The sequence below is a fragment of the Magnolia sinica genome, chromosome 2 (genome assembly GCF_029962835.1).
Source record: "Magnolia sinica isolate HGM2019 chromosome 2, MsV1, whole genome shotgun sequence".
NCBI classification, from domain to species: domain Eukaryota; kingdom Viridiplantae; phylum Streptophyta; class Magnoliopsida; order Magnoliales; family Magnoliaceae; genus Magnolia; species Magnolia sinica.
Window position 1 is genome coordinate 52,317,580 of NC_080574.1, and position 20,694 is coordinate 52,338,273.

The following is a 20,694-nucleotide window of genomic DNA, read 5'->3' on the forward strand; positions in this document are numbered from 1 at the left end:
TCTTAGGCAATGTTTTAAATATTGACAATATCGGCCAATATCTTGTATCCGATCTGGGTGATACGAAACGCATAGGTAGTGCCGATGTATCTCACTTAAGTGATATGGCCCATCATCCAAAACAAGCGAATTAAAACACTTACCACCAATCTTAACCGTCAAAAAAAAAAAAAAAAAAAACCATATAAATGAAACAAGATCAGATTTCAAGGGACCTAGATTTAGAAGTCCTAGTGGCCTAATCGACAAGATCCAACGGTCAGATTGACACGAAATAAAAATTCTATGACTAAAACTCTCCTAAGAAGCCCACATGCATCATCCCAAAGTGGGGTCTTCCTCTAGTGCACATCCAATGCATGTGAGGTCTTCAAAATGGTCCAGCGAACCCCATTTGGAACTCGTCTCCCATCCACAAAGAGAGTTGCACTAATGTGGTGGTATACCATCTGGTCTAGGGGCCTTTCCAATTTTCATATTTCTCAATACTTTTTTCTCTTCAGATATCTTAATCGTATGAAAGTATCTATGGTCTTCACGTTATTTGTGTTTATGGTTCCTTTTGTCTGTATGTTGTCTGAGTGGTTGTTAGTTGATGAGTTTTGAAAATAGCTTATCCACCTTCCATTGATCTTATCGTCCTTGCCTAGTATGCTCTAGCCATTGCTTTTTATACATCTAACATGATCTTGGTCCCTACCTTTCTCTTGTATCTTTGCGAATTTGAAGACATCTTTCTTACCCTCCCTTGTCCCCGTCTGTTGTAAAGATCTTCATAAAACTTGAGTTTAGATTTGTTACTACTTTCTTATCAATCTTTTTGACATTTCAATATTGTTCAAAATTTTCATCATTTCCAGTCCCTTTCTAGTTAATAGCTTTCTGTATATCATCATTCCAAAACCAAGTTTCCATCTGCGATTGACTTTTTCCTTTAAATACTCTTGAAACAACTTTTGTCACTTTACGAATGCACTCAACTATTTCATTCCACTAATATTTCCTTCTTCCTTGACATTCAACTGTCCATCAATTTATTTCTTAATAACATTGTTTTCTCTCCTTTCAAATTCCCAGCCTAGTTTTTGGACACCTGTTAATTTCACTCCCTTCCATTTCTGAATGTAAACATCTATAACCATTAACGTACATTGCACCTGGTATAACCTTGCGATACCCACATATGATCGTTTTGTCTTCTCAAGTAGAAAGAAATCTACTCGGCTTGTATATGATCCACTTCTTAAAGTTATTAAATGTTCATCTCTCTTTTTAAATTATGTGTTTGCTAGAGCTATATTGTATGCCATGGTTAACTCAAAGACAATAGCATCACCCATTTGATTTCTTCTCACAAAACCATATCCTCCAGGTACCCTCTCATATCCTCTGCTTTCTTTTCCTACGTACCCATTTAAACCTCCTATAAATATCCTCTCCGTTCAGAATTTTTTGCATTAGTCCATCCATATCCACTCAAAATTGTCTCTTGATTCTATCTTATAACCCTACCTGCATATGCATCGATACGTGTCTTGCCCAAATGAGCAATTTTCAGGGAAATCCTCTAGGAGTTTCTAGAATTGAAGTTTCTGAACTTCTGTAGGCATCCAGCTATTTGCCTGTTGTTATCAGTTCTTTTTATTAATAGAAGAAAAGTCAGTACCAGTTTGAGCCTCTGGATTTGGGCAAAAGTCCTTTTAACTTCGCTGTTTTCCAGATTGATCTTCAAGAAGCTGTCGAAAGGATTGAAGGCCATGATTCACCCGTTGATCTTTTCCGTACAGTGGTCCAGAATGCTGGTCGTCTGTATGGTGAAAATGCTTCTGCAGATCTCGTGGAAGAAATATGCAGCAATTCCACGCTCGCCAATGTATTTAATTCCCTTTTGCATATTTGTTTCTGATTTTTAAAATTTTTTTGGGCCATCAAATTTTAAGCATTTGACAAAGTGTTCCTATGGCAGGAGTTCATGGAAATGCTACAGCGCGACATACGCCGACGACTCCACTCTGAATCCAACTCGTCCAGTGACAGATCATAACGTGTCATTTTATTTGCTGGTTGGTTTGTTACCCACTGCTGTTTGCATTGTTTATCAAATGGACATTGGACTGGTGATTATCATCCTTGCATTTCGGGGGTTTTCCTTGATTCTCTCCCCCCCCCCCCCACCCGCCACCTTGAATTCACGAATCTTGCCCATGAGAGCAAAGGGGTTCATTTATGTGGGTTAGCTTTCATAGTGATTTTGTATATCCGGGATAGTAGGAACGGTTACAATTGGTGGGCCATGCTGCATGGGTTTCAATTGGTTTTCTTTTACATGTCACAGGTGTAATATGAGAAGTCACCCACTGATAGAAGGCATGCTAGGGAGTTTTTTGTGCGACTTCCATACGGTATTTCTGGCTTTTGAACGGTAGCGCTGTCTGATACCATGTCTAGGATCACCTTGTATATCAACTTGAATGTTATTTTGAGGACTGTTTGATCAGGATTAGGAACATTTGATTGGTCTGATTTCAGGGCCTGTTTCATTTGAAACGTGGCCTGTCGTTTGAACAGTTTTGATCTGATGGGTATGTTCTCCGATTTGATGGTAGAAATGGTATATACACTGAGTTTCAGTGCATAGTGTGAACGTTGATCCTTGCAGTTATATGCTGTTAAATACATGACGAATGGGTGTTCAATGACACAGTCGTGCCTGAGAGCATTTGCAGCTGTTTGAACTCAGTTATGACATGCATTTGTTGAATCGTTGTTGGTGGTGCACCTAGAGATGATGCTGGTCGCAGATCATATAATTCCTCACTATAGAAAATGTGTTCCATTAAATTAGTTGACACGGCAGTTTTGTACCAAAGGACTGTCTAGAGACTCACTTTTGCAAGAATGTAAGGTAGACTGTTAAGCTTAAAGTGGATCACACCACAGGAAACAGGAGGGATAATGATGTCCACGGTTAAAAGCTGAAATGTGTGAGGCATATAGTGATGTGCATTTTGTGTGTATCTGCCAATCAACCTGTTCATAAAGTTAGAAGGACATGGATTAGCCAAAAACACAAATATCAGCTTGATCCAAAACTTGTGGCCCCTAATAAATTTTCAATGATAGGGGTTTGATTCCCACTGTAGCCTATGGTGTGGTCCACATGTGCTTTGGATTTGCCTCATTTTGTGGGCTCATGTCCTAAATTGAGCTGATGAAACCGATGGACAGTGTGGCTCGGACATATACATCACGGTGGCCCCCACGGATATTCTGTAACTTGCTCTCCTCGGATTTAGCCAAGTTGGCAACGTCATTTAAGGGCGGCTTGCATGAATTTACCATGATAAATAATTATTACCCATTTACCACTGTTTACATGGTAAATGGTAAAACAACTAGGCCCGAGGATGAACTGCACAATACCTATTAGAATTTGCAATTTTGGATTCCGAATCAATGCACTTATTCCATGTGCACATTTTGTTTTTTCTAACCCTTGTTTTGGATAGGAGGAATCTACGGGAAAAGAATATGTTTTTAATGGTCACTAGCATTTATTAGCCATGGAATAGTCATTATCTTGTCCATGTTCACAATTTGGGTTTCACTTAGGAAAGCCTCGTTGAGTACATGCTTTACCAAAATTTGTTTTTCTTCTTCTTTTTCTCATAAAGTTTTCTTATTGAAATTAACATGCACAGTGGTGGAAAACATTGAGGTTTTGAGTTCAAGCCCGGCTTAGGTATGAAAAAACAATGCTCCAATTTCTATCCTAGTCCAACTAAAACTTGAGAATTTTTGAAAGGGCCTTTTGAAATAGACACCTATGGGTTTTGAATAGGGGTGTACATTGAGTCAAACTGATTCGAGCTGGCCTCAGCTCAACTCGGCTCGGCCACTGGCTGACCTCAGTTTGAACTCGGCTCGGTTCGGTCAACAGCTCGGGCTGAGTTTGAGCCCAGATCGAGCCAAGTTCACCATTGAGGCATTTCCACAAACACCTGGATTGCACCTTCAAAATCCCTCTCTAGGTGAAACAAAAGTAATGATTTTACAGGTATTTTATCAAACACTTTCTAAGCAACATAAAAACCAAGAAAAACCAAGAAAAAAAAAAGGGTATTTGTTTCATGTACATACCTTCCTTGCCACCAACCACACTTCATTGAGTCATTTTATCAAACACTTGGCGAGCAACATCAATAGCAAAGTAACTGAGTCACCGAACTGGTTCGATCCGAGTTCGATTTGAGCTAGATTCGATCCGAGTCGAGTCGAGCTAGGACCTGCTCAAACTCGGCTCGAACTCATTTTCAAGCTCAAAAAATCAGCTCGACACAGCTCGAACTCAGCTTCAAACCGAGTCGAATCAAGCTTTTTTGAGTCGAGTCGAGCGAGCTAACTGAGCTAGCTCAGTTCATATACACCCCTAGTTTCAAACCCAAGACCTCGTGTTGAAACTCCTCAGAGTCTAACACTCAGGCAAGAACTTCTAAAGGAAACAAATTATGAAAACTTACTAAAAATTTGATCTTATCTACAAGTGTTTGTAAAATAATCTCTCTCTCTCTCTCTTAAAATTATTCTTATAATGCCATATTGCTTTTGGAATATTTATTTTATGATAATAATGCATTATGATTGACTTTCCAACATCCCTGTCCCTCACCTTACATCCTTTTTTTTCCTGAATAATTCATCGCAAGAAAATGTGGATCTTACATCATGGACAATCTAAATCAAGGATTGGAACTCTATTATGATCTATATGGATTGCCTATTTTACTAGCCGTTGATTATATGGTTAGCGATCAAATTGGCTTTTAAGAGTGATCAACAACTAAAGGTGGGCTTCACATAACGAACGGTCCAAATCACTAATTGAACCTTCTCTAGTATAATAAAAATGGGCCTGGCCATTGATCAAATGGTTTAGGATCGGCATATCAAAAAGTATTTTGGGAGGGATATGAAACCCAAGATGTGCCTTGCATGATGGATGGATATCCATGATCAGATGGTTAAGATCATTAGCTTAAAAAGACTTTCAAGAGTGATTGTTAGTCAAAAGCATGCTATGCATTATAGACGACCCAAATTGTTGATTGGACCTCTGATATAATATAGTATCATCATATCAAAGTGACTTTTTTAAGAGGGATTGGAATCAAAGTTTTATTCCCACATGATTAATAGTTTGTGTAAATAACTAGACCTCTATTTTCTTATCAATAAAACGAATGGTTAGAATCCTCCAATCAAAGTGTTTTATAGGAGGGATCGATAATCAGAATTTGTCTGCACATGATGGACAATCTAGATCGCCATTGAAAGCTTTCCTAATATAGTAAATAAGGACCATCTATTTTTCTAGCCATTGATCGGAAGGTTAGGATCATTAGGTGAAAGAATATTTAAGAGATCTATTTTTCTAGCCATTGATCGGAAGGGTAGGATCATTAGGTCAAAGAATATTTAAGAAGGATTGGAGATTAGACATGGTTCATGATGGATGGTTTATATTAATGTTTAAACTACAATTATAATAAATAGAATTATCCATTTTCGTAAAAACATTTATTGGATGATTGGGACAATCCAAGTTTTTTTTTTTTTTTTTTGAGGGATTGATAATCAAGGGCATGCCCCACACGATGGACATCTATCATCAATTAGACCTTTCCTACGATGATATGGACCATTCATTCTCCTAACCATTGATCAATTGGTTAAGATCATCAAATTAAAGCTACGTTCGAAAAGGATAGACAATCAGAAGAGTTGCTCAAATGATGGACAGTCTATATCACTGATTTGACCTTTTCCAATATAATCAATATGAACGGTCCAAATTAACGTCCCTCTATTATAATGAAATTGACCATCTATTTTCATAAACATTGTTTAGATGGTTAGGATCATTTAATCAAAGTGATTTTTAGGAGGGATCTACAATTAAATGTGGTCCCTCGTGATGGACCGTGAAAATTATTGATGGACAATCTAACCATCTTATTAATGGATGTGAAATGGATGGTATATTTATTGTAATAGGGAGGATTTAAATAGTGAGCCAGATAGCTATCATGTGGAGCTAACCTTTGATTGTTGATCCATCCTAAAAAAAAAATCATTTTGAGCAGCACCATTACCTACAGCCACACGATCAGGCCTGGTGTAGGGAGAGGTTAGAAAGATCATGGGTAATGTATTGATTGGCAATGGTATCAAGATACTAGGCATCATCAGGTGTGGTGTGAGTAGAGAGGGAAGAGCATTGAGTTGGCGAGAGGGTCTGCGGCTCTCGTATTTATGATATAGGCAGTGCTAACAATCAAGGGCACAATGCCTAGCCTTGTTACAGATTTGGCAAATTAGCTGATAGAATGAAGACATGATATTATATTACTGTCCAATATTGTGATTTCTACTCAAATCGCATCCTCTTCCATGACATCGAAGCGAGAATCAGAATTGTAGACACCACGAGCAAAATGGCTGCCTTGAGTATACTGTGAGGTAGATTGATTTGCAACAAAAGTGGTTGGTTCGGTGGTACGTAATGAACAAGAGGTATTGAGCCTGATTTCTTCAGTAATTAGAGAACCATATAATTCGGCCATTATAGTTAGTGATTTTATTTTATTTTATGAGAGATGGAAGTGATAAAAGGGCCCATATTCTAGATCAAACCCTTCCAAAACGTAGGTGACGAGATAAAAATTGTCGAGTGGCTTGCCAATGGCAACCAAATTTATTAACTGTGATTTTGAACTTATGATGGTAATCAATAGCTGAGGTATTACCTTTTTTAAATGTTTGTAACTGTTGTTTACACATTTTTAACACGCCCTTGTGGACTAATAAGGAGCCGCTACATGTTAGCATTTTGTGCCTAATAACAACGAAATCATTCTTGTGATTGAGGATATTTTTTGCCATTTATCCTTCAACAACATGTCACCTACTATAATTAAAATGGTGTAGAACTATACACGTGTTTCAAGAGGAAACGAAACGACGAATGACACGGAGCCCTAATTCGTATGGTACATGACCAAGGCAACGTGCCTAGCACGTCTACAAAAGACCCATCGAGGCAATAATCCTATCACAAATCTGGATATGATCGGTAAGGGTGTCTCTCATAATCATTCCAAAATGGGAGATCTTCTCAAAAATGTTCAGAGCTTTCATGGCGTTATGAAAATTTGAAGATCAGACCAATATCTGACAGGATGGGAACTAATGGATTAGGTCCTGATCTGAATTCAACTGGACTAGTCCCATTAAATCTACAAATCTTCATGATTACGATAAGAGGAGATCTGAAATATAGTTTGGATCATTACCAAATTGGATAAGATAGAGCCCTAAAGGTCCATAGATCTTTGCAGCTATGTTGGTAAGAGATCTAAAAAAAGTTTATGATATATGGAGATCTTTAGACGAAGCTAAGATGATCAGAAAACAATTGAGCATTGTGGCTGTGAAGGATCCTATATAAAAAAGGAAATCTAGTAAGAGTTTTACCGCCTCCTAAAGCTAGAAAAGGAGAATGCGATGAAGAGTTTTAGGCACATGCCAAACACAATTTATTTTCACAATCTTTATCATTTATCTTAACTTAGTTTTAGTCCTTCCACTTCTGTCCAGTCATGCTACAAAATATTTTAGGCTTAGATTAGTATAGACCACTATCGTCCAGCGCCATCGTTGTAGTAACTTACGAGTAGGATAAATATACACAACCTTCCGTTATCAGATCCTGATCAATCAAGTTCCTGCTTAGAAGATCAAATAACATGGGGAGAACGCGTGCGTTTGCTTTGTTTAAAGGGACAAGGATTTTCGTAGGCATTCATAAAAGACACAAACAAGCACATAAGAACATGGCGCTGGGAGGATATTTATTCCAGAGATTTCGAGTTCTGTACATTCCAGGTTGTGATCTTACACGAGCCCTTAGTTACATCATGTAGAATACCCTTGATTAAAAGGTAAAAGACTGTGCAGGGGATTATGTCCTTTTAGGAAGGTTACTCGAACCGATTAAGGGATCGCTTGAACAGTGTCAAGCTAATGGTCCAAACCACACCATCTCTGGGAGTCAAGTGTCTAAGCCCCATTTGATTTCAGTCCTAGACTAGGCAACTATTGAGCTTTTGACCGAGTGGCACGACTTTGGGCCTGCACCCGTCCCTGGGACAGGTGACCTCTAAAAGACCTGCTACAACTTTGAGCTCAAACAGTCCAGCCTTTAGGTACTGGTTTTAGATGGGTAGGGCACTGAACAACTCTGGATGGTGGCAGTCCTTAACATTGACATGGCTCTTGCAAGGACAGGTTCCTTTCAGAGTTCGTTTTGACCCTTATTTGATTATTGTATGTATTTGTGTAGAGAAGTCCCACGTAGGCATAATAAGAATCGTTATACTGGTTTTAAAGACATGTCATGCGTGCATACGATATGCGGACAGGGAGTCTGTGCTATAACTTCCTAATTAGCCTAGAATACAAGAATGGATCAAGAATGATAGCATGATCTTTTACATCAGGATGATAAACATAGGATTATTGTGCCCTTTGGCAGGTCAAATTGGAAAGAACCGATATTGCAGCTTTAGAGATGCCTAAAAATGTGTGTCATTCGTAATCCGAGCAATCCATGATCGCTTCAAGTCATTGGGACCTTCGTTGTTGTCCAGGTTGTGCTTGGGGAGGCTTTGAGCTCAAATCAAACTTCGTAAACCCTCACGGATGGGCAAGATTGATTGTCGGATGGGGTAGATGGGTTATTGCGCTAGACACGAAATGGGTTGTCGTTAATGCAGCTAGGTCCTCTTCACGGAACCTAAAGTGGTTTCAACATGAGGATCTAGAGACCAAAGACTTGGGAAGTAGATCAATAGCCTCCCCAAGAACATCCTCTTTGCCATATATCGAGACGGCGCAATAGAGAAGCCTCCTTAACACGTAGAGCTGGGCAATCTTGACCAGATCCGACCCGATCCGAACTGATCCAATGGCCTGGATCAGTACGGATCGAGTAGGGCAATCCAAATCCGAAAGCTTTTAGGGGTCGAGTTCAGATCCATACCAATCCGGACCGATCCGATCCGATTGGATCCGATCCGGACATATATGATCCGGACTGGGTCTAATATTTTTATTAATATATATTTAGTTATTTACTATTTTACTCTAAGGTGTGTGTGTGTGTGTATATATATATATATATATATATATATATATATATATATATATATATATATATATATATACACACACCTAATTTTAGTTTTTACCCTACCCTTTCTACCCGCACCCGAACGCCCGCTGAACCCTAAATCCCCAAAATCCCTACTCGCTACCCGGCCTCTCTACTCAAATGCAGGCAACCATCTGCCCATCTCGATCCCGATCCGGCCACTCCAGACTTCACTTCGTAGCCCGACACACTCATCAGGCCACTCCCGATCACGACCCGCCCACTCGAGTCTCTCCATTCAAGGTAGGACCCACTCAGCCACTCAATCAGATGATTTTATGAGTTTTATTTTTATGATTTTAGGAGCAATGGCTTGCTGTGGTGGACCGTTGTGCGATCGTGGCTCGTCGGCCAGCCATGGGCCGCTCACCGTTGCTCGCTGGTGGTCTGCCCGATCTGGATAGGTGGCCCACACTGGCTGGATCGTCTCTACCCGAACGCTGTTATGTGGTCCACTGGCTGGATCATCTCTCTCTCTCTCTCTCTCTCTCTCTCTCTCTCTCTCTCTGTTCTTGACCATCTACCACAGGCCACATCCATGGCAGGTCCTAATAGACCATTTCAGATGGGTTCGTGTGGGTTCCATGTATAGATTTTCCAGAGTGTTGATCTGATGGGCCCTACTGTTGAGGGGGGACGATCTTAAAGATCTTCTAGATTACAAGATCCTAGCCTTCCTGACATTCTATCTAGGTTAGTGCTATGTCTTTGTATTAAGCACCTTGAAGGTCAACAGCCAGGATCTTCCAACTAACACGAGCCCCATCAAGCATCAGACCAACTGTCTGGATCAGTGAATGATACGGATACAGTTCCTGAACTGAGGGAGCATCAACAGACTATGTTTCTGATGGTCCGCTCATCAGATCAACGGTCTGGATCATCCAATAGTTGCTACCATGTGCACTGAACTGTGGAAACATAGGCCCCATCAGCAGACTGCATGTTTCCAAAGCTTGGTCCATCAGATCAATGTCCTAGATCACCAAACAACAGTCACCACATGTACTAACTATTCGGAGCATCAGCAAACTATATATTTCTGCAGTTTTACCCATCAAATCAAAAGTCTGGATGACCGAAAAATTGGCCCCTCTATACTAAACCGTTTTAAGCATCATCAAACTCTCTGTTTCCCAAAAGACTTGGCCCATCGGATCAGCTGATGTGGTGAACTGTGGGAGCATCAGCAAACTTTATGTTTCCAAGGAGAGGCCCATCAGATCAAAGGTCTGGATCACCAAATGCTAGGCCTTTCAGGTACAGAACTGTGGGAGCATCAGCAAACTGTTGACTTGGCCCATCAGATCATCGGTCTGGATTACCAAACAAGAGGCCTGGCATGTAATGAACTGTGGAAACATATCTGAACTGTATGCTTATGGTCCACCTAATTATTGGCATGGATTCTGTTGATGGGCTTTCCACAACTCTCAAGTTTGCAGTTATCATGTGTTGGATATGGTTTAAACGAGTGCACTTGTGCAAGATCCAGACCGTTAATCTGTGGAGCCCTATTGTGGATATTTCTGTGTTTTTTTTCCTTTTGTTGTTGCCTTGTTGGTTAGTTGTTAACTGTTAGTTAAACAGTTACAAAAGTTGTTATTTGTTAGTTAGAGAATTAGTGGTTGTCAAAGTTAATTTTACTTTGTTGAGGTTAGATGTACGTATCAATTAATTTCTAAATTAGGTAACATTAAACATGATTATTTATGCGTTATACATTCCTTTTTTGCTTATCTTATTATTGTGCATTGTATACTTAACTTAATATATACATTGCTTTCTTTGATTAGATTATTATTCTGACTTGTGAGTTGTGATTCTGATTTATGAGTTAGATAATTAGTTACCTGTTTGAGGATTTCTATGTGGCCATACATAGATATGGTGTGTTTTTGGTGGCATAGAAATCGCTCAAATAGTCCCATTTTGGACAGTTTAAGGTTAGATGGATAGTATGCTTTCATATAATCTATTTATATGTTCATGCCTGATCCGCAGTCCATCTCCTCATTTTTCTCTGGATATGTTTCTTCCGTTTCATATCCAATGTCAAATATCTTCACATTACTTTAGATATTTGGAATCGGAATGTAACGTAAGATCAACTTATCTGGAGAAACATAGGGAGATGCTGCCAGATTTTCAGCGTGGATATTTAAATGAGAATATGAAAGTATTACAATCTATCCAAACTTGAATGGGTAACTAATTTAGGATTTAGTATAACTCTGTTAGCATTAGATTGATAATGTTAATATGATTTAGTATGTTTCAACTATCAGATGGAAAGCGAGGGTCTTTCTAATACCCCCGGTGGTTGATCAATTATATCACCGATGATCCTTGAAGATGAAGGATTAGGTCTTGAACATGAAGAGGTGTCCATCGACATCGTTAATACTAGTACCACACAGTCACATGTTGTGGAAAAAATAAAAAAGAGGTCGACAGTGTGGGACGATTTTAAAGAAGTAACCCTGAAGAACGACTCCGTGAAGATACAATGCAAGTACTGCAAGTCTCAGTACGCTAAGCAATCAGATGGTTCGACAACAACATTAAAGAAACATATTTCTAAGTGTTATAAAAAAATGAGAAGTGTGGCAGGGCAACAAACACTTTCATTTTCACAATCTGCAATGGGTTCATCGGTGTCCATCTACAAGTATGACAAAGAGCTAGTGAATGAGTTGATGACCAAGTTAATTATTACAGATGAAAAACTATTTCAGATGGTAAAGAGTCCTACTTTTGTTGGACTAGCCAGATGTCTTAACCCCATATACGAGAAGGTCTCCCATACAACAATAAAGAGAATGTATATGAAGATGTATGAAGGCGAGAAGGTCAAGTTGAAAGGAGAGTTGGAAATGATTTTTCGAATTAGCCTGACATCAGATTTGTGGACGGCATTCAATCAACGAAAGGGGTATATGTCCCTAATTGCTCACTAAGTTAATACCGAATAGAGGCTTTGTAAGAGAATAATAAACTTTCATTATCTTACGCCTCCACATAGTGGTTTGATAATTTCAGACTGCATACATAGATGTCTTGTGGAGTGGGGAATTAAGAAGAAGATCTCCACAATTACTCTAGACAATGCCTCTGCAAATGATAGCGTGATAACGAATTTGTGCAACTAGTTTAGGGCCATCGATGACCTATATTTTGGTGGAAAGATACTTGTCCAGGTTGTGCTTGGGGAGGCTTTGAGCTCAAATCAAACTTCGTAAACCCTCACGGATGGGCAAGATTGATTGTCGGATGGGGTAGATGGGTTATTGCGCTAGACACGAAATGCGTTGTCGTTGATGCAGCTAGGTCCTCTTCACGGAACCTAAAGTGGTTTCAACATGAGGATCTAGAGACCAAAGACTTGGGAAGTAGATCAATAGCCTCCCCAAGAACATCCTCTTTGCCATATATCGAGACGGCGCAATAGAGAAGCCTCCTTAACACGTAGAGCTAGGCAATCTTGACCAGATCCGACCCGATCCGAACTGATCCAATGGCCTGGATCGGTACGGATCGAGTAGGGCAATCCAAATCCAAAAGCTTTTCGGGGTCGAGTTCAGATCCATACCAATCCGGACCGATCCGATCTGGACCGGGTCTAGTATTTTCATTAATATATATTTAGTTATTTACTATTTTACCCTAAGGTGTGTGTGTGTGTGTGTGTGTGTGTGTGTGTGTATTACCTAATTTTAGTTTTTACCCTACCCTTTCTACCCGCACCCGAACGCCCGCTGAACCCTAAATCCCCAAAATCCCTACTCGCTACCCGGCCTCTCTACTCAAATGTAGGCAACCATCTGCCCATCTCGATCCCGATCCGGCCACTCCAGACTTCACTTCGTAGTCCGACACACTCATTAGGCCACTCCCGATCACGACCCGCCCACTCGAGTCTCTCCATTCAAGGTAGGGCCCACTCAGCCACTCAATCAGATGATTTTATGAGTTTTATTTTTATGATTTTAGGAGCAATGGCTTGGTGTGGTGGACCGTTGTGCGATCGTGGCTCGTCGGCCAGCCATGGGCCGCTCACCGTTGCTCGCTGGTGGTTTGCCTGATCTGGATAGGTGGCCCACACTGGCTGGATCGTCTCTACCCGAACGCTGTTATGTGGTCCACTGGCTGGATCATCTCTCTCTCTCTCTCTCTTTCTCTCTCTCTGTTCTTGACCATCTACCACAGGCCACATCCATGGCAGGTCCTAATAGACCATTTCAGATGGGTTCGTGTGGGTTCCATGTATAGATTTTCCAGAGTGTTGATCTGATGGGCCCTACTGTTGAGGGGGGACGATCTTAAAGATCTTCTAGATTGCAAGATCCTAGCCTTCCTGACATTCTATCTAGGTTAGTGCTATGTCTTTGTATTAAGCACCTTGAAGGTCAACAGCCAGGATCTTCCAACTAACACGAGCCCCATCAAGCATCAGACCAACTGTCTGGATCAGTGAATGATACGGATACAGTTCCTGAACTGAGGGAGCATCAGCAGACTATGTTTCTAATGGTCCGCTCATCAGATCAACGGTCTGGATCATCCAATAGTTGCTACCATGTGCACTGAACTGTGGAAACATAGGCCCCATCAGCAGACTGCATGTTTCCAAAGCTTGGTCCATCAGATCAATGTCCTAGATCACCAAACAACAGTCACCACATGTACTAACTATTCGGAGCATCAGAAAACTATATATTTCTGCAGTTTTACCCATCAAATCAAAAGTCTGGATGACCGAAAAATTGGCCCCTCTATACTAAACCGTTTTAAGCATCATCAAACTCTCTGTTTCCCAAAAGACTTGGCCCATCGGATCAGCTGATGTGGTGAACTGTGGGAGCATCAGCAAACTGTTGACTTGGCCCATCAGATCATCGGTCTGGAATACCAAACAAGAGGCCTGGCATGTAATGAACTGTGGAAACATATCTGAACTGTATGCTTATGGTCCACCTAATTATTGGCATGGATTCTGTAGATGGGCTTTCCACAACTCTCAAGTTTGCAGTTATCATGTGTTGGATATGGTTTAAACGAGTGCACTTGTGCAAGATCCAGACCGTTAATCTGTGGAGCCCTATTTTGGATATTTCTGTATTTTTTTTCCTTTTGTTGTTGCCTTGTTGGTTAGTTGTTAACTGTTAGTTAAACAGTTACAAAAGTTGTTATTTGTTAGTTAGAGAATTAGTGGTTGTCAAAGTTAATTTTACTTTGTTGAGGTTAGATGTAAGTATCAATTAATTTCTGAATTAGGTAACATTAAACATGATTATTTATGCGTTATGCATTCCTTTTTTGCTTATCTTATTATTGTGCATTGTATACTTAGCTTAATATATACATTGCTTTCTTTGATTAGATTATTATTCTGACTTGTGACTTGTGATTGTGATTTGTAAGTTAGATAATTAGTTACCCGTTTGAGGATTTATATATGGCCATATATAGATATGGTGTGTTTTTTATGGCATAGAAATTGCTTAAATTGTCCCATTTTTGGACAGTTCAAGGTTAGATGGATAGTATGCTTTCATATAATCTATTTAAATGTTCATACCTAATCCGCGGTCCATCTCCTCGTTTCTCTCTAAATATGTTTCTTCTGTTTCATATCCAATGCCAAATATCTTTACATTGCTTTAGATATTTGGCATCGGAATGTAACGTAAGATCAACTTATCTTGAGAGGCGTGGGGAGATGCTACCGAATTTTCAGCGTAGACATTTAAATGAGAATATGAAAGTATGATAAGCTATCCAACCTTGGATGGGTAACTAATTTAAGATTTAGTATAACTCTATTAGCATTAGATTGCTAATGCTAATATGATATAGTATATTTCAACTATCAGATGGAAAGCGAGGGTCTTTCCAATACCCCGTCCCCGGCCCCGGGTGGTCGGTCAATTACATCACCGATGATCCTTGAAGATGAGGGATTAGGTCTTGAACATGAAGAGGTGCCCGTCGACATTGATACTAGTACCACACAGTCTCATGTTGCGGGAAAAATGAAAAAGAGGTCGGCAGTGTGGGACGATTTTGAAGAAGTAACCCTGAAGAATGGCCAAGTGAAGATACAATGTAAGCACTGTAAGAGTCAGTACGCTAAGCAATCAGATGGGTCGACCACAACGTTGAAGAAACATATTTCAAAGTGTCAGAAAAAAATGAGAAGTGCGGCAACGCAACAAACACTTTCATTTTCGCAATCTGCAATGGGTCCATCGGTGTCCATCTACAAGTACGACAAGGAGCTGGTGAATGAGTTAACAGCCAAATTGATTATTACTGGTGAAAGACCATTTCAGATGGCAGAGAGTCCTACTTTTATTGAATTAACCAGATGCCTTAACCCCATATACGAGAAGGTCTCTCGTACAACAATAAAGAGGGTGTTTATGAAGATGTATGAAAGTGAGAAGGTCGAGTTAAAAGGAGAGTTGGAAACGATTTTCTGAATTAGCCTAACATCAGATTTGTGGACGGCATCCAATCAATGAAAGGGGTATATGTCACTAACTGCTCACTACGTTAATGCCGAATAGAGACTTTATAAGAGAATAATAAACTTTCGTTATCTTACACCTCCTCATAGTGGCTTGATGATTTCAGACTGCATACATAGATGTCTTGTGGAGTGGGGAATTAAGAAGAAGATCTCCACAATTACTCTAGACAATGCCTCTGCAAATGATAGCGTGATAATGAATTTGTGCAACTAGTTTAGGGCCACCGGTGACCTATATTTTGGTGGAAAGATACTTCATGTTAAGTGTTGTGCCCATATCCTAAACTTAATTGTACAAGATGGCCTTAAAACAATCGATCCCACGATTGAGAACATAAGAGAGAGTGTGAAGTACATACGGGGGTCACCTTCATGATTACATGCATAGAATGAGATCGTGAAGTAGTTGGATTTGTTAACTCAGAGAACGATGAAGTTGGACGTCACGACACGTTGGAATTCAACTTTTGAAATGTTGGATTCAATGATAGATTTAGGACTTGCATTCTGTCACTATGCGGAACATGATAGTGCGTATGTTTGGCTGCCTTCTTAAGATGATTGGTCAAGAGGTGAATCAGTTCATAAGTTCCTTTCTGTTTTTTATAAAAGCACGAAGAAATTTTCGAGCAGTAACAGGGTATCTCATATCCGTTACGATACGGCCGTATCGGCCGATACGTAATAGTAACGGCCAACACCGTTACGCGATACAAGGTCGAAATGGCCGTTATGGAATTCTGTGACCGTAACGGCCATTACAGGCCATAACGGTCGTAACAGTCGTTACGGACCCGTAACGGCTGTTACGGGCCTTGAACAAAAAAAGAGAGAAAAAAACTTACCTGTTTTCCTTTCTTTTCTTCTTCTTCTTCTCTTTCTTCTTCTTCTTCTTCTTCCTCTTCTCAGGCAGCTGCGGCTACAGCTACGGTCCTGTTGCGGCTGCGGCCTTCTTTTTCTTCTTCCTCTTCTTCTTCTTCTTCTTCTTCTTCCTCTCTCTCTCTCTCTCTCTCTCTCTCTCTCTCTCTCTCTGTTCTTTCCCTCTTTCCCTCTTTTTTCTTTTCTCTTCTTTCCCTCTTTTTTCTTTTCGGTTTCCCTCTCTCGCCCATTTTTTTTGCAAGTGTACCACACGCCAACTTAACTGTTGTAGGTACGTGTCACGCTAAGACGAGCGTTGACACTCCTCGAGCTCCGAGTTATATGAACGGTTCAAAGGAGATCAAAGTTACATGGGCTCCACAGTGATGTATTTAGTATATCTACACCGTTCATCTATTTTTAAATATCATTTTAGAGCATTAGCCAAAAAATGAATCGTATCCAAAGATCGTCTGGACCACACCAAAAATAGCAGTGGAGATGATGATTTTCACCGTTAAACAATTCGTAGGCCCACCATAAGATTTATTTTCCATCCAATCTGTTCATAAGGTCAAAAAGACCTGAATGAAGAGGAAAAACAAATTTCATATTGATCCAAAAGTTCTGTGATCTCAAAAAGGGTTTCAATGGTAAACGTTCAATCCCCCACTGTTTTTTGCAGTGTGGTCCACTTGATAATTAGATCTATATTATTTTTCATGTCATGCCTTAAGATGATCTCGTCAAATGAATGGATGGTTTAGATATAACACATACATCATGATTAGACCCGCAGGACTTACTAACGTCAATACACAGGCACACCAGGCGGGTAGCATGTTTTGTACACATGCCACGTGGCCCCACCATAATGTATATATTTTATCCATGCTGTCCATCCATTTTGCCATATCATTTTAGGTCATGATCCAAAAAATTAATAAGATCCAAATCTCAGGTGGACCACACTATAGGAAACAGTGGTTATAGAATGCTCACCATTAAAAATTTCTTTGGGTGCACTGTAATGTTTATTTTTTATCTAATCTATTAATTGGGTCACATTGACGTGGATGAAGCGAAGACACACATGTCAGCTTGATTTAAAACTTTTGTAGCCCCCAATAAAATTTTAATGGTGGACATTTAATTATTGATGTTTCTTATGGTGCAGTCCACCTGAGCTTTGGATGTGCCTCATTTTTGGGCTCATGCCCTAAAATTATTTAACAAAGTGGATGGACAGTGTGGATATAATACATTCATCATGGGTGGGCCCAAAAAACTTTGACACTTGTGCCACACTTCACAAACTGAGTCCCGCCTAATTCGGGCCCTTAAAAAATTATACACTAGACATATATTAACTTAAAATTTACCAATTAAATTATGGACTACAATTGCTAACTCACAATGCCAAAATCAAATTGTTTGAATAGTTTTAATTGTTAATTTGTGGACTTTTATTTTTTAAAATAAGGCCTTTTGATTTTTTTTTTCATGATTCATTATCCAATAAATGTCCACCAATTCATAAGTGGGATAATGGCAATAAATTGCAAGAATTTGAGGCTGATTTGGAGCGTAGATTGGTCTTCCAAGTCAGCCCCAAATTGGCAACGCCATCTATCTGAATTTAATTTCATTTTTTTAAAGAACTATTAGGAGAAATGATATTAAGTTGTTAAGTATATAAAGTAGATATTTAGAAAATTAAATATATGAATTTTGTAGTCAAATTCAGGTTACCTGGTTCAAAAATTAATCAGACAGTCCGATACAACTTCTCACCAAAGAGTGGACCGTTACACCACCATAAACATGTTTCAATTTATAAATGAATGCACATTTGGAATGCTTAGAATATTCCAGATTTAATTCATATTTTTTCATTTTTTTTGGTAAAAAATTGCACCGTTACGGGCTGTTACGCTCCTGTATCACCGTTACACCCCCGTATCTGTATTCGTATCGGAGGACACCGTTACGTTAATCGATACCGATACGGGACACCTTGGGCAACAAGTATCCAACAGTAAATATATTTTTTCCTGACCTTTGGAAGGTAAAAGATGCCTTGCGTAAAAACAGTAGTAAACAAGACTTTTTACACTTAATGACCATAGGTATGCAGAAAAAGTTTTATAAGTATTAGTCTGGGTGTAATCTGGTAATGGGTGTTTCGGTCGTTCTTGATCCCCGATACAAGATGATTATGGTTAACTTCATATGTAGTAAGTTGTATGGTGCGATGGGTGTTGCTGAGGCCGAAAAGATTTCTAATGCAATCAGTGAATTGTACAATTTATATGTGTGCACCGCAACAGAACAATCTTCTCATATGAGTTCTAGTTCTGCAATTAATGAATCGCAAGAAGACACGGCAGATGATTTCATGTCTTACTATGCACGGCGGAAAGGGACTCAAATACCGACGCCTATATTAGAACTCGAAGACTATCTCAAGGAGGATCTTCTAGTTATAAAATCCCAAGGTGATGATTTTGATATTTTGGAGTGGTGGAGGATGAGATCTGGTACTTTACAGTACCCTATGCTCTCGTTAATGACACACGACATATTATCAATTCCAATTTCAATTGTGGCTTCAGAATCTTCTTTTAATACGGGGAGTAGGGTCGTAAGCAAGTATAGAAGCTCACTTACATCTAAATCGGTTGAAGCGCTCATTTGTACTCAGGATTGACTGCGTCCGAGGTGGGGGAAAGAGAACTCTATTGATGTGGAGTTCGATGAAGAGGAGAGTGATAAGATAGATGAGACAGTACCTGTAGCTGCAATATGATTTTGATGCCTTCTATTTCTGTTATATCATATTATTTTTAATTTTATTAAAACAGTTACATTATAATATTATGGCTATGGCTTATGGGTGGATGAATATTTCACTTTTTTATTAGTACTATTCAATTAGATAATGTTGTTTAAATCTCTTATTATATTGTTGAGTAATTGCGTTCATTCATAACTTTAACTTTTTTTTTGTCCTATGCTAACCAGCTATACACTAGATATGTCATCAGAAGATGATGCATCGGCAGATATTTGGGATTATGGAGTCCAAGTCTACTCACAGGATGGAAAGATAAAGTTGAAATGTAAGTTGTGTGGAAAACAGTTTGTCAACAAAATAAATCGGCTCAAATTACATTTAGCTTGTCAGGGAGGAGACGCCGCACCATGTAGCAAAGCTCCTCAGGAAGTCTGAGATTTATTTAGAGCCATTCTTGACTCAAATACAAAGACTTTCTACACCCCTCACTGTGCAACCATAACCAATACAACTAACCAAAGAATATATAAAATTAGGCCTATTATAAATGAAGAAGGGTTAAGCAGAGGAGCTACAACTGGCTCTGGCTCTGGTTCCAGGCCTTCCACAACCACAATTAGTAGAGAAGAAGAACAAGAGAGAATTTTAAGAGAACAAGAAAAACGAGATTATAAAGAGGCTGTCAAAGAAAGGTTGCAAATAGCATCTAGATCAAGAAGTACCAGACAACAACATCCACCTCCGAGACAACATGATGCTGAAGCAGGCATAAGTAAACCATCAAAGTTTCTGAAAAGTCTTGTAGCATTTTATAGGTAGTTGGGAATCCTGTACAATTCAGATCATAAAAAGTGTCTGAAAAAACTTCTTGCATCTGTGAATGAGCACAATGGAAAGGGATCCCCACCATCCGATTCAGTAGAGGTGAACAACCGTTTCTTGGACACTTCCAGCTTGAAGTCGGTCAAGAGTTCTCCTGCAGTTGAATCAGTAAAAAGACAATCGAAGGATGAATCTGACAACGAAGGTGGAGATGGAGGGGGTTACTATTATGGATAAGGTTCATCTAGTTACATGCCACAAAGGCATTTTTCATATAGAGGGTATTGAATGTATGAGAGTTTTACCTAATCTATGACTCAGTAATCAGTATGTGCATGTTAATTATTAGGTTCATTTGTACTTTTGATTTTGGACATGGTTTATTTTCTTTTTACATTTTATCTCAAAATA

General features: G+C 39.4%; 1 protein-coding gene across 2 annotated transcripts in view; it reads left to right on the top strand.

The window, feature by feature from the left end:
- Positions 1 to 2,509, top strand: part of LOC131237098 (ubiquitin-like domain-containing protein CIP73) — a 34,445-nt gene extending 31,936 nt beyond the window's left edge. The window contains exons 17-19 of one of the 2 annotated variants that reach the window (XM_058234752.1): positions 1,721 to 1,873; positions 1,967 to 2,063; positions 2,336 to 2,509. In XM_058234752.1, coding sequence (XP_058090735.1) covers positions 1,721 to 1,873; positions 1,967 to 2,044 — 231 coding nt within the window. In that variant the 3' untranslated portion in view covers positions 2,045 to 2,063; positions 2,336 to 2,509. Of the gene's footprint in view, positions 1 to 1,720; positions 1,874 to 1,966; positions 2,163 to 2,335 lie in introns of those variants that run through there. The other variant, XM_058234753.1, reaches the window with a different exon arrangement.
- Positions 2,510 to 20,694: the final 18,185 nt, after the last annotated feature.